A 13,392-nucleotide genomic window follows, 5' to 3' on the forward strand; every position below is an offset into this window, starting at 1 on the left:
AAGCAGGTGGAGTCTCTGGGTGGTGCAAATGGTTAACTTGCTCTGCTGCTAACTGAAAGACTGGAAGTTTCGACTCCACCAAGATGCGCCCTAAAAGAAAGGCCTCATTATCTACTTCTAAAAAATTAGCCATTGAAAACCCTATAGAGCACAGTTCTGCTCTGAAACATATAGGGTAGCCATGAGTCAGAGTTGACTTGATGGCAACTGGTTTATGTTTTAACGAAGGAGATAGGAGAGATATCCTTTAATCCCATTTTACAGAGAAGGAAATGGAGTCCCTCGGCTAGTAACTGCATCCACCTTGGTGGTGTGGTGGCTTTAGGGGACCTACAGGGTACCCGTATATGAGAAGAACCTCCACCCAGGCCTGATTTAGAGAGTGGAGGAGGGGCATAAAATGGTAAGGGGAAAAGGGACAGGGATGTAGGTGCCAAGGAGAGGTTGAAAACAAGAGGATGTAGATTTCCACCGTGCCTGGCGTGAAGGCCACAAGACTCCCACCAATTTCTAGCCCCCATACCTGCACTGCCACCACCGACAAGACTTCCACGGAGATTCTATTAAATTCATCAAAACAGCCCCAGGCACCAGTCTGAGCGAGGCCTTTGTAGATGTTGCCGCAAGACTGCAACAAAATGCACAGAAATTAAATTACCAACAGCACCCGACTTATCAATGCACGTCTAATTTGTTTTCCATCTTCCAGTGCCCTAAACACCACTGGTCAGAAACTTGTACTAAAATTTCAAGAGCAATTAAATTTCTGATGACTATGGGGTGCCATCAGGATCAAACAGAACCTTTTCAAGACACTTGGACTAAAATCTCGTTAAAATGTCATCAGGGTTGCATTACTGTTGATTCTGTAGCTTTCCAAATCCTGGGAAATGAATAAAAGATGACTTTTTGCACACCACACAGGCAAAAAAACCTTCCATTTGGTCTATGGCATGTGCTGATGGAAAAGTTTATGTCTGTATCTTTAAATCCATGTCCAACTATACAGGCCTCCCAGAGTAACACAGAGAGCTAGAGATGGGGGTGAGAGGTGGTACCATCTATAGAAAATAAACTACAGGTAAATCTTTTCAAATGAGAATAAGGAAAGAATTTCAAAGGGAAGAAAGTATGTCTGTCATAAAAATAAAATCCATTCTGGGCATTCAATGTGAACGAGTAAACCAAGGAGCAATAAAAAGGGACAGGCTGCTGGGAGATACTCTCGAGGCCACTGGCAAAGGAGACATCATGAAAATGCTGGAAAAGTCTTCGAATAATGGAAAAGTCCCATTCATTTACTCAGTGGACATATTTTGACCATCAGCTTTGTGTACAGCATCATGCTAGACATTAGGCAGATCAGTCCCTTTAAGAACATGTATTTAGGTTGTGGAGAGCAGGTAGACAAAATAGGTACATTGCAAAGTGAGCAGTGGTACCAATGGATAATAGAGATCATAAATATTACAGAGTTCAGAGAAGTGGGTCGAGGTGCTCTAGAGTGATCAGTGTTAGCTGCCATTGCATCAGCTCCAGTTCTTGGCGACCCTATGTACAACTGAACAAGACACTGCCTGGTCCTGTGCCATATTCATGATCATTGGTATGCTCAAGTGCATTGCTGTAGCCACTTTGTAGTTTAGTGCCTTCCAATCTAGGGGGCTCAAATTCCAGCACTATATCGAACAATATTATATGTGAATATATATAAATAGCAACCCGTTAAATGTCACAACTACTAAGTGGAAGTTCAGGAATGAAATGTCAAAATCTATGCTTGTCCATGTTAATAGTGACTTTGAAATCTCTTTTAAGCTGTGGGCCCCTTCCATCAAATGGAAACCCAACATACAAAACCAAAAGAAGTAGAGTTTCTATGGGTGGATACTTGTCACCCTGCACTTTATTCCATGAGGCACTGCAGCAGAACCCCAAGACTCTACATCACTCCATTTACATACTCCACCACACATCTCATGTAATATCTAGGCTAGGAGTTTAGCCTTGCCATGGGATGGTGAGTTTCTGGACTAGGATAAAGGCAATAAGAATAGGTAGGGTGGAAGGCCTGCAAGTGAGAGACATGCTAAAGCAAGAATCAGTATCAGTGATTGGTTGGAAGTAGGGGAGAAAGGACATGAAACAATGAGGATGTCTTAAAATTTCCACCCTGGACAACAGAGAAAATGATATTATCACTGCTGGGAATGATGAATCTGGCAGGGAGGATGACGTGAAGTCAGTAGGAACTGCCATAGAAGAAAGTGTCCATCACAATATGAGAGAGGATGTCCCAGTGGAGATGTCCACTGACCAGTTAGAGAGAGAGGACTTGGGTGAGGCTGTAAATAGATGTGGGAGTCATCAGTGTACAGGTAAAACATAAAATTATAAGAGGGGATCACAAATGAGATCTAGAAGGCAAGATTAGAGAGTTAGGAAAATTGTGGAAGTATAATGTTTCAGAAGCCAAGAGAGTAGGGAGTCTCGAGAGTGAGTGTTCTATAGTGTTGATGCTACAGACAGGCCAGAAAGAATTCCAAATACTTTCATGTTCAAACACATTTGATGCTTCAGCAACAGCCTCTCCAAATGGAGGTCAAAGGGGGAAAGTATTGCTGCTGTAATATAAAGAACGTCTCAGCACTAAAACGGCAATCATTTCCAGAGAAAGTGGCTAGTTTTATGGGTTTTCCAACTAGCACTAAGAGAATAAAGGAATAACTTCCCCTTTCCCCCAATTCTCCACAGTGTTCTTAAGTTCTACCAAATCCCCTCTGCATGCCCAATCCTCATGAAGCTAAATGGGATGATCTCCCCTTACAGAACTCCAGAGGAATAAGGGTCCTTGGCTCCAGCCCAACCTTCCTACTTCACCACCCGGCCCCTCCATGTGCTCCCTTGATACCATTTATCTATCTTTTTAAGCCTCTTAGTCTTTCTTTTCCATTTCTACTACTTCTCCATCTGGCTCCTCTCCCTCTCACAACTCATGATGCATCTGGCTTCTCAAGGAATCTTCCTTAAATGCCCTTTTCATCATGCTCCCATTTCTATTGTGAAGCCTGCAGGGCCTCTCCGTAGCCTACACTTCAAGGTCAAATCTCAGTAGCTTTTGGTCCCTCCTATTCTGATTCAGCCTCTTCCCTTCTCTACTGTTCCCCAATGCCCTAATGTAGCTCGGACAGTATTTTCATTGCTCTGTGCTGATTTTCAGCTCTGTATCTGGAAACAGAAACAGAACATGCTGCTGTGCATGTCCTGAACGACACCTGGAACAGAAAGCACAACAGCTCTTCCTGACCCTCACTCCATTCCTGTCCTTGTCCCAGCCAGGCCCTGGGAGGAGAGCTAGGGGTGAGGTCTCAATAGGGGAAGGATAGCTACCGCACACTGAACTTGTTGTGTCTTTGAAGCTGACATTTTAATGGGTTAGACTGTGTTAAAATGTCGTGTGTCCTGTCTGACACTTAGCCAAAACTTAAACCGCCTCAGGTCTCACGCCCTCCATGATATCTTTCCTGACCAGGGTGCTCTAGTGTATCTCTCCTGTTCTGAAACACCCCAGCACTGACAGTTTGTAGAGCACACATAAGCACCCAGAGTTCTGCTGCCTGGGTTATACCTTGTTATGTATATGTATATATGTATGTATGTGTTTACAGCATCTTCCCACAATGCTCAACACGTGCTGAGCACTGGTGATACTCAATAAATTAACGTGATTGCTGGATGTTTTAAAATACAAAATAAAAAAAAAAAAAGAAAGATAATTCTGAACAGCAGTATAACAAAGGAGAGAGAAGTTTTACAAAGAGCTTAGTGAGGCTGTTTGGCTACAAAGGGTATTTGATGTCTTGGAAGGCATTGCCTTCCTTTCAGTGTTTTTTACTGTAACTATATTTATCGATCTACCTCCCATCTGTCAGTTTGTTGTACTGTGGTGGCTTGAATGTAGCTATGATGCTGGAAGCATCAAATACCAGCAAGGTCACCCATGGTGGAGAGGTTTTAGTGGAGCTTCTGGACTAAGACAGACTAGGAAGAAAGGCCTGGGGATCTACTTCTGAAAATTAGCCAATGAAAACCCTATGGATCACAACAGAATATTGTCTGATATAGTGCTGGAAGATGAGCGCCCTAGGTTGGAAGGCACTCCAAATACACAGTGGATGAAACAACGGACTCAAGCATACCAGTGATTGTGAAGACGGCGCAGGACCCGGCAACATTTCATTCTGTGGTATGTGAGGTCGCCCAGTTGGAGCCGACTTGATGGCAGCTAACAACAGCATACTTACTGATGTTACTCTGATATGTGCTAGGCTACATTCATATAACCGAACCTTCACTCACAGTTCAAACAAACCAGGACAGACTCCTCCTCTCACCCTGCGCTCTAAGAGGAATTTGTGGGGCCAGAGTTCAGTGATTAGTTTTGAAAGGATGGAGAAAACGGCCTTAGGGAGCCCTGGCCATGGGACCAACTCATCTCTTTCTGTTGCTATGCGAGGGATGACTTTGAAGAAATCCAGCCGATATTTTTCAATCAATACGCCAGGCCTTACACATCGAAATGAGTGTGTCCCCCGGAATATTCCTCTTAGAAGACTACACTTATTTTAAAAATGTCAACATTGCTTAACCATAGAAGAATCCAGAGACTTAAAATAATCCTTAAGGCTGAGTTTATTTCTTTAAAGGGAAAAAGTCTTTAAAACCTTCTTTCAGCTTGACTTAAAGAGAAATGTTATTTTAATGTGCTCATCAATAAAAGTCAATGTGCCAGAATTTAGGAGATGCAGACTAGGGGGTGGACAGTTACTTGTATCTGAATTCTTATTTTGTTTGCTTGCTAGGAAGAAACATAGGGCACAGGATTCTGCAACTCTTTGCACAGCAACATTATATTCAAGAGAAATTATTAAAGTTATAGGAGATGAATCTCACTCAAAGAGTTCTATATGTAAACAGAGGAACCCTGGTGGCATGGTGGTTCAGTGCTCAGCTGCTATTTGAAAGGCTGGCGGCTCAAATCCACCAACTTCTTCACATGAGAAAGATGTGGCAGTCTGCTCCCATAAAGATTTACAACCTTGGAAATCCTATGGGCAGTTCTACTCTGTCCTACAGGGTTGCTTTGAGTTGGAACAGACTTGATGGCAATGGGTTTAGGTTTTGCGGTATATGTAAACATAACAACCAGAACAGAAATAATGAGAATGTTCATGCATTGTGAAGAATGTAACCAATGTTACTGAACAATTTGTGTAGACATTGTTGAATGGGAACATAAACTGCTGTGTAGACCCTCACTGAAAATACAATAAAATACTATTTGAAAAAAAAAGTCTTATATTTGATAATGGCATAAGTTCTCTTGGAATCTCTAAAATTATTTTTAAATACTACTTAAAAATCAATATATCACATGATTTATAAATGTAAGCAATTTTATCTATTTAATGCAATTATTTCATCTTTTCCACTCGAAATTTATTTACATGTCATCCTGTTTTCAAAAGGGACTTGAGGCAGTTTATAAAAATATATACAATAAAACAATATAAAAGAAGAAGAAAGCAAGGCAATCTGCTATTACATGTTTTTTTAAAGAATCTTCATAAGGTCTAGTGGTGAGCAGAATGTTTTTAGCTAAGAACTGACCTATTGGGCCTTTTATTTCTCTTGCTTTTCTCTATGACACAGAACTTGGACTATAATATTGCTCAAAAAATGATGAATGCCTGAGTGAATAACACTCGCCCTGCATCTGTCTTTTGTGGGCACCTCTTGCTACAAGTTGGGGCTAATTGAGTCTGTTTTCAACAGTCACACCTGCCCCTGCATATACTCTGGGGAATATCCAGTTTTATAACAAGTTGCCAGCAAGTCAATTCTGATTCACGGCAAACCCATGTGTGTCAGAGTAGACTGTGCTCCATAAGGTTTACAATGGCTGATTTTTCAGAAGTAGATCAGCAGGCCTTTCTTCTGAAGTGCCTCTGGGTGGACTCCAATCGCCAAACTTTTGGTTAGTAGCTGAATGTGTTAACTGTTTGCACCAGTTTGATAGAAGAGCACAAATACAGCACTACGTGAAGATGAGTATCTTCGTACTAGCCACTTAAGATCATCTTTGTGCCTGCAGGTCAAACAGTGAACTTAGGACATTGAATATGTTCAGCATCTTCATTTTACAGATGACAAAATGAGGACGGACAAGGCGAAGTAGGAGGTGGTCTAAGATGGCAGCGTAGTCAGATGCCTCATAACATCCCTCTTACAGCAAAGACCTGAGAAAACAAGTGAATTGGATACAGATGATAACTTTGGAATCTCTAAGCATCAAAGGTAAGGCTGAAGAATTAGACCAAGTGCCAAGTACAAAAACAGCTGAACCTGCATAGCATGGCCATATTGCCACAAACAAGCAGTGTTCCCAGCTGAAGCACCCATCACTTGCTGCAGCCAAGCAGGAGCGACTCTGCACCCACATCCAGAGCCAGGGAGGAGTGTTTCCCGCCCTGCGGAAGTGAAGTGCACTCACTTCATCCACTGCGCCCCGCCTAGTCCCCTGCGCCAGAGGTCTGCAGACCCGTGGGCCCCCCAACCTCTTCATCCATTCCCCACCCGATATGTGATTGTGGTCCAGCGGCATGCACCACTTCCCTGCACCCTGAGCTGGGGACCCATGGACTGGTGGCGCCTGTCCCTTTGCTCAGCCACTTTTGCCAAGGACCTGAGACTGGCGGTGCCCACCTCTCCACCTAGCCTGTGGACTGGTAGCATCCCCTCTTCCACCCACGCAACTGTGCCAGAGCTCATGATCCAGTGGTGTCCGTTTCTCCACCCAGTCACCTGCACTGGGAGCCAGTGGACGGGTGGTATCCCCTCTTCCACCCACACACCCACCCGCTCCAGGGGCCCGAGGACCAGCTGCGCCTGCTCCTATGCCCAGCCACTCAAGCTGGGTTCTGTGGACTGGTGGTGTCTGCTTTCTCTGCCTGGCCACTGGTGCCAGGAGCACAAGGACCAGAGGCACACCCTCTTCTGACAAGCTAACTGCACTGGGGGCCCGTGGAATTGTGGCACCCGCTACTCCACCCAGCCACTGGTGCTGGGAACCCATGAACAGGAGGCACCTGCTCCTATGCCCAGCTACCTGAGCCAGTGGCCCATAGATCAGCAGCACCTCCTACTCCCTCAAGCCACTTGGGGACATAATGACAAGCAAAACACCTTCCTCTGTGTCGTGCTCTAACAGACGGGGGATGCCCTCCTAGTGGCACCCGTGGACCAGTAGCATCTCTCCTGCCTCGCCGTTGCACCGCTTCTGCCCTGCAAACAGAGGCTTATGCCCACTATGACCCCCCCTATGCAGCCCTGCCTGCCTGGGACTGTTGATGAGAATTGCCTTACCACCCACCCAGTGACTGATGACCCGGGCACCCTCACCCCAAACACCTGGCAATGTGCACAAACACAACACCTAACCCAGTGACCAGTGAGAACCATCCCTGCATCCACACCCAAGTGACCAGCTAGAGAGACACATCACCTCACCAGCAATGCCAGCTACATCCTCAGCCACCGTGCAAGACCAGCAAACAGAAACCCACACTCACACGCTCAGTTGCTGCCCCACCCACCCAGAGACAGGTGGTGAGAGTACCAGGGGAGCCAGACTAGCAACCAGAATAGCATGCATGCCCTGCCTACTCAGATATATCAAAACAAAACAAAAAATCAGGATGCAGCAAACATACAATAAATAAATAAAAATAATAATACCTTAACGCCTCGGAGACAACAGATGTCAAATCACATAAAGAAGTAGGACAAAATGGCTCCAGCACATGACCAAAATAAAGAACCAGAAAACGTTCCAGAGGAAGAAATGGTAATGGAACTACCTGATAAGGAATTAAAAAGACTAACATATAGGGTTCTCCGAGAGATCAAGGGAAATACAGACAAAACCAAGGAAAACAAAGACAAAGCAATAGAAAAATTCAGGAAAACAATACAAGAAAAAATGACAAAATAAATAGACAATTAGAAAACCATACAGAAACAGCAACTAGAAATCCAAAAGATTAACAAGACAATTTGAGAAACAGACAACTCAATAGAAGGACATAGAAGGAGAACTGAATCAATGGAAGATAGAATCAGCAAAATAGAGGACACCAATTTGAGGAAAAATCAGAAAAAAAGAATGAAGAAAACTGAAGAAGCCTAAGAATTATGTGGGACACTATCAAGAGGAAAAATTTACCCGTGATCAGAATTTCAGAACAGGAGTAGGAAAAAAAAAAAAAAAAAAAAAAAAAACCCACTGAGAGAATTATCAAAGATTTGCTGATTTGCTGGCAGAAAACTTCTCTAACATCATGAAAGATGAGAAGATATCCATCCAAGAAGCTCAATGAACCCCATACAGGATAGACTCCAAAAGAAAATCAACAAGACATATCATAATAAAACTTGCGAAGATTAAAGACAAAGAAAGATCCTAAGAGCTGCTTGGGAAAAACAAAAAGTCAGCTACAAAGGGGAATCAATTAGACTAAGCTCTGATTACCTGGCAGAAATCATGCAGGAAAGAAGGCAATGGGATGATATATATAAAACTTTGAAAAAAAAAAACTGCCAGCCAGAAATTATATATCCAGCAAAATTGTCTGTCAAATATAAAGGCAAAATTAGGACATTTCCAGATAAACAGAAATTAAGGGAATTTGTAAAAACCAGACCAACATTACAAGAAATACAAAAGGGAGTCCTTCAGACAGAGAACCAATAATGCCAGACAACAACCTGAGATTAAGACACAGGACAGCATCAGCCAGATACCACCGAGATGAAGAATTTTAAAAAATAAAACAAAGCTAAAAGACTGAAAACAGAACCAGAGATGTCAATCTGTAAGTGATAACAACGTCAAAACAAAAAGGGGGAATAGTATAGTTCCACATGGAGAGGGAGTCAAGGAGATATCAAGAAATAAAAAACTGCTTTAAACTTACAAAGAAAAGGTAAATTTCAAGGTAACCATAAAGAAAGTTAACAAACCTACTCATCATAATAAAATAGAAGAAACACATAAAGACTCGGTAAACACAAAATCAACAATGAAAGAAATGAAAAGGAAATCCACAAACAACAAGAACTCAGCACAGAAAATTAAGTGGAACAAAGAAACCGTCAACATCACAAAAGGAAGCACAACAAAATAACAGCTGTAAACTCATACCTATCAATAATCACACCAAATGCAAATGGCTTAAATGCACCAGTACAAGAGAGTAGAAGAACGGATAAAAATACACAACTCATCAATATGCTGTCTACAAGAGATACACTATAGACACAAAGACATAAATAAACTAAAACTCAAAGAATAGGAAAAAATATATGGAGAAAACAATAAACAGAAAAGAGCAGGAATGGCAATATTAATATCTGATAAAACAGACTTTAAGGCAAAATCCACCATAAAAGATAAGGAAGGAAATTATATAATGATTAACGGGTCAATCAACCAAAAGGACATAACCATAATAAAGAGCTACATATCCAATGACAGAGCTCCAAAATACATAAAACAAACTCTAACAGCATTGAAAAGAATTAGTTTCACAATAATAGTAGGAGACTTCAACACACCACTTTCGGCGAAGGACAGATAAACTAGAAAGAAACTCAGCGAAGATAAAAAAGATCTAAATGCCACAAAAACCAACGGGATCTCATAGACATATACAGAACACTTCACCCAACAGCAGCAGTATACATTCTTTTCCAACACATATGGAGCATTCCCCAGAATAGACTACATTTTAGGCCACAAAGCAACCCTCAATGACATTCAAAACACTGAAATAATACAAAGCATTTTCTCTAATCACTATGCTATAAAAGTAGAAACCAATAACAGGAAGAGCAAGGAAAAAAAAATCAAACACATGGACAGTGAATAACATCTTGCTTAAAAAACCAATGGGTAATAGAAGAAATTAAAGGTGAAATAAAAAAAATTTCTAGAATTAAATAAGAATGAAAACACAACATACCAAAACCTTTGGGGCACACTCTAAGGTATATTTATAGTAATGAATGCACACACCAAAACAGAAGGGCCAAAATCAAAACAATAACCCTACAACTTGAACAAATAGAAAGAGAGAAGCAAAAGCAGCCCACAGTCACCAGAAGAAAGAAAATAATAAAGATTAGAGTGCAAATAAATGAAACAGAGAACAAAAAACAATGGAAAGAATCAACAAGACCAGAAGTTGGTTCTTTGAAAGGATCAATAAAATGGACAAACTATTGGCCAAATTGACAAAAGAAAACAGGAGAAGAAGCAAATAACTCGAATAAGAAACAAGATGAGTGATATAACAACAGAATCAACTGAAATAAAAAGGATCATAACAGAATACTATGAAAAATTATACTTCAACAAATTTGAAAACCTTGAGAAAATGGACAAACTTATACAAACATACTACCTACCTAAACTAACACAAACTGAGCTGGAAAAACTAAACACACCCATAACAAAAGAAGAGATTCAAGAGGTAATGAAAAAAACAAAAAAAACCTGGCAACAACAACAACAACAAAAAGCCCCAGCCCAGATGCCTTCACTGGAGAATTCTACCAAACATTCAGAGAACAACCCACACCAATACTACTCAACTTATTTCTGAGCATAGAAAAGGGAGGAATACTCTTGAATTCATTCTATGAAGCTAGCATAACCCTAATACCACAGTCAGACAAAAACACCAGAAATAAAGAAAATTACAGACCAATATCCTTTGTAAATATAGATGCAAAAATTTTCAGCAAAATTCTAGCCAACAGAATTCAACAGCATATCAAAAAAATAATACATCATGACCAAGTGGGATTCATACCAGGTATGCAAGGATAGTTCAGTGTTAGAAAATCAATCAACGTAATCCACCACATAAATAAAAGAATCACATGATCATCTTAACCAACGCAGAAAAGGCATTTGATAAAGTCCAACACCCATTCCTGATAAAAACTCAGCAAAATAGGAATATAAGGAAAATTCCTCAACATGATAAAGGGCATTTATACAAAACCAACAGGCAATATTATTCTCAATGGAAAAAGACTGAAAACTTTCCACTTGGAAGGAGAACCAGACAAGGACCAGACAATAAGATCACCACTCTTACTCAAAATTGTACTGGAAGTCCTAGCTACAGCAATAAGACAAGAAAAGGAAATAAAAGGCATTCAAACTGGCAAGGAAGAAGTAAAACTATCCCTATTCACAGATGACATTATACTACACAAATAAAATTCCAAAGATTCCACATGAAAGGTACTGGAACTTATAGAAGAATTCAGCAAAGTAGTGGGATACAAGATCAACATTCAAAAAGCAGCTGAATTCCTCTACACCAACAGAGAGAAATTTGAAAAGGAAATCAGGAAAATAATGCCATTTTCAACAGTCCCCCAAAAGATAAAATACTTAGGAATAAATCCAACCAGGGATGTAAAAGACCAATACAAAGAAAACTACAAAACATTACTGAAAAAAACAAACAAAAAGAGACCTACATAAATGAAAAAAACATATCATGCTCACGGATAGGAAGACTTAATATTGTGAAAATGTCGATACTACTCAAAGCAATCTATAGATACGATGCAATCCCAATCCAAATTCCAACAGCATCCTTTAATGAGATGAAAAAACTAATCACCAACTTTATATGGAAAGAAAAGAGGCCTGGAGAAGTAAAACATTATTGAAGAAGAACACAGTAGGTGGACTCACGCTACCTGATCTCAGAACCTACTATACAACCATGGTAGTCAAAACAGTCTGGTAAAGGTACAACGACAGACACATAGACCAATGGAATAGACATGAGAACCCAGGGGTAAATTCATCCACTACGGACAGCTGATCTTCAACAAAGGACCAAAGTCCTTTAAATGGGGAAGAGACAGTCTTGTTAACAAATGGTGCTGGCAAAACTGAATGTCTATTTTAGAAAAATGAAACAGTACCTATACCTCACACCATACAAAAAACTAACTCAAAATGGGTCAAAGATCTAAATATAAAACCTAAAACTATAAAGATCATGGAAGAAAAAATAGCGACAATGCCAGGGGCCCTAATATATGGCATGAATACAGTTCCAAAAACACAACTAAAAATGAACAAACAGCAGAAGATAAACTAGATAAAGGGGACCTACTAAAAATTAAACATGCTCATCAAAAGACTTCTCTAAAAGAGTGAAAAGAGAACCTACAGACTGGGAAAAAAATTTTTGGCTATGAAATATCCCACAAGGATCTAATTTCAAAAATTTATAGAAAACTTGAACACCTCAACAACCAAAAGACAAACAATCCAATTAAAAATTGGGCAAAGGATATGAATAGACACTTCACCAAAGAAGACATTCAGGTGGCTAACAAACATATGAAGAAATGTTCATGATTATTAGTCATTATAGAGATGCAAATCAAAACTACAATGAGATACTATCTCATCCCGACAATTAGGGCACTAATCAAGAAAACAAAAAATAACAAATGTTGGAGAGGTTGTGGAGAGATTGGAATTCTTTTCTTTTAATTTTTTCCCATACAAAAATTTTATTTTTTCCCCATACAAAAATTTATACATACATTGTTATGTGAATCTAATTGCTCTCCCCATACTGTGACAGCATACTCCTCCTTTCCACTCCTGATTCCTCATGTCCATTCAACCTGCTCCTAACCCTCTCTGCTTTCCCATCTCACCTCCGGACAGAAGGTGCCCATTTAGTCTCTTGCATTTACTTGAGCTGATAGAGAATCCAGGGGCCATGCTTTCTGGGGTTCCTCCAGTCTCATTCAGACCACTAAGTCTGCTCTTCTTACTAGAATCTGAGTTCGCACCCCACCTTTCTCCTGCTCCACCAGGGACTCTCTGTTGTGTTCCTTGTCAGGGTGGTCACTGGTAGAAGCTGGGCACCATCTAGTTCTTCTGGTCTCAGGCTGATGAAGTCTCTGGTTTATGTGGCCCTTTCCGTCTCCTGAGCTACTACTTTCCTTGTGTCTTTGGTATTATTCATTCTCCTTTACTCCAGATGCTTGGGACCAATAGATGCATCTTAGATGGCCGCTTGTAATCTTTTAAGACCCCAGACGCCACACACCAAAGTAGGATGCAAAACATTTTGTTAATAAGCTTTGTTATGCCAATTGACCTAGATGTCCCCTGAAAGCATGGTCCCCAGACCCCTACCCCTGCTACTCTGTCCCTCAAAGTGTTTGACTGTATTCAGGAAACTTCTTAGCTTTGGTTTAGTCCAGTTGTGCTGACTTCCC

The 13,392-nt window shown here is 40.7% G+C and overlaps 1 protein-coding gene across 1 annotated transcript in view; it reads right to left on the bottom strand.

The window, feature by feature from the left end:
* DNAH9 (dynein axonemal heavy chain 9) overlaps window positions 1-13,392 on the bottom strand; it is a 450,622-nt gene that overhangs the window by 288,762 nt on the left and 148,468 nt on the right. The window contains exon 27 of the mRNA XM_012555448.1: window positions 524-628. Within this exon, the coding sequence (XP_012410902.1) occupies window positions 524-628 (105 nt within the window). The remainder of the gene's footprint in view (window positions 1-523; window positions 629-13,392) is intronic.

Source organism: Trichechus manatus, unplaced genomic scaffold (genome assembly GCF_000243295.1).
Source record: "Trichechus manatus latirostris isolate Lorelei unplaced genomic scaffold, TriManLat1.0 scaffold00040, whole genome shotgun sequence".
In the NCBI taxonomy this organism is placed as follows: Eukaryota; Metazoa; Chordata; class Mammalia; order Sirenia; family Trichechidae; genus Trichechus; species Trichechus manatus.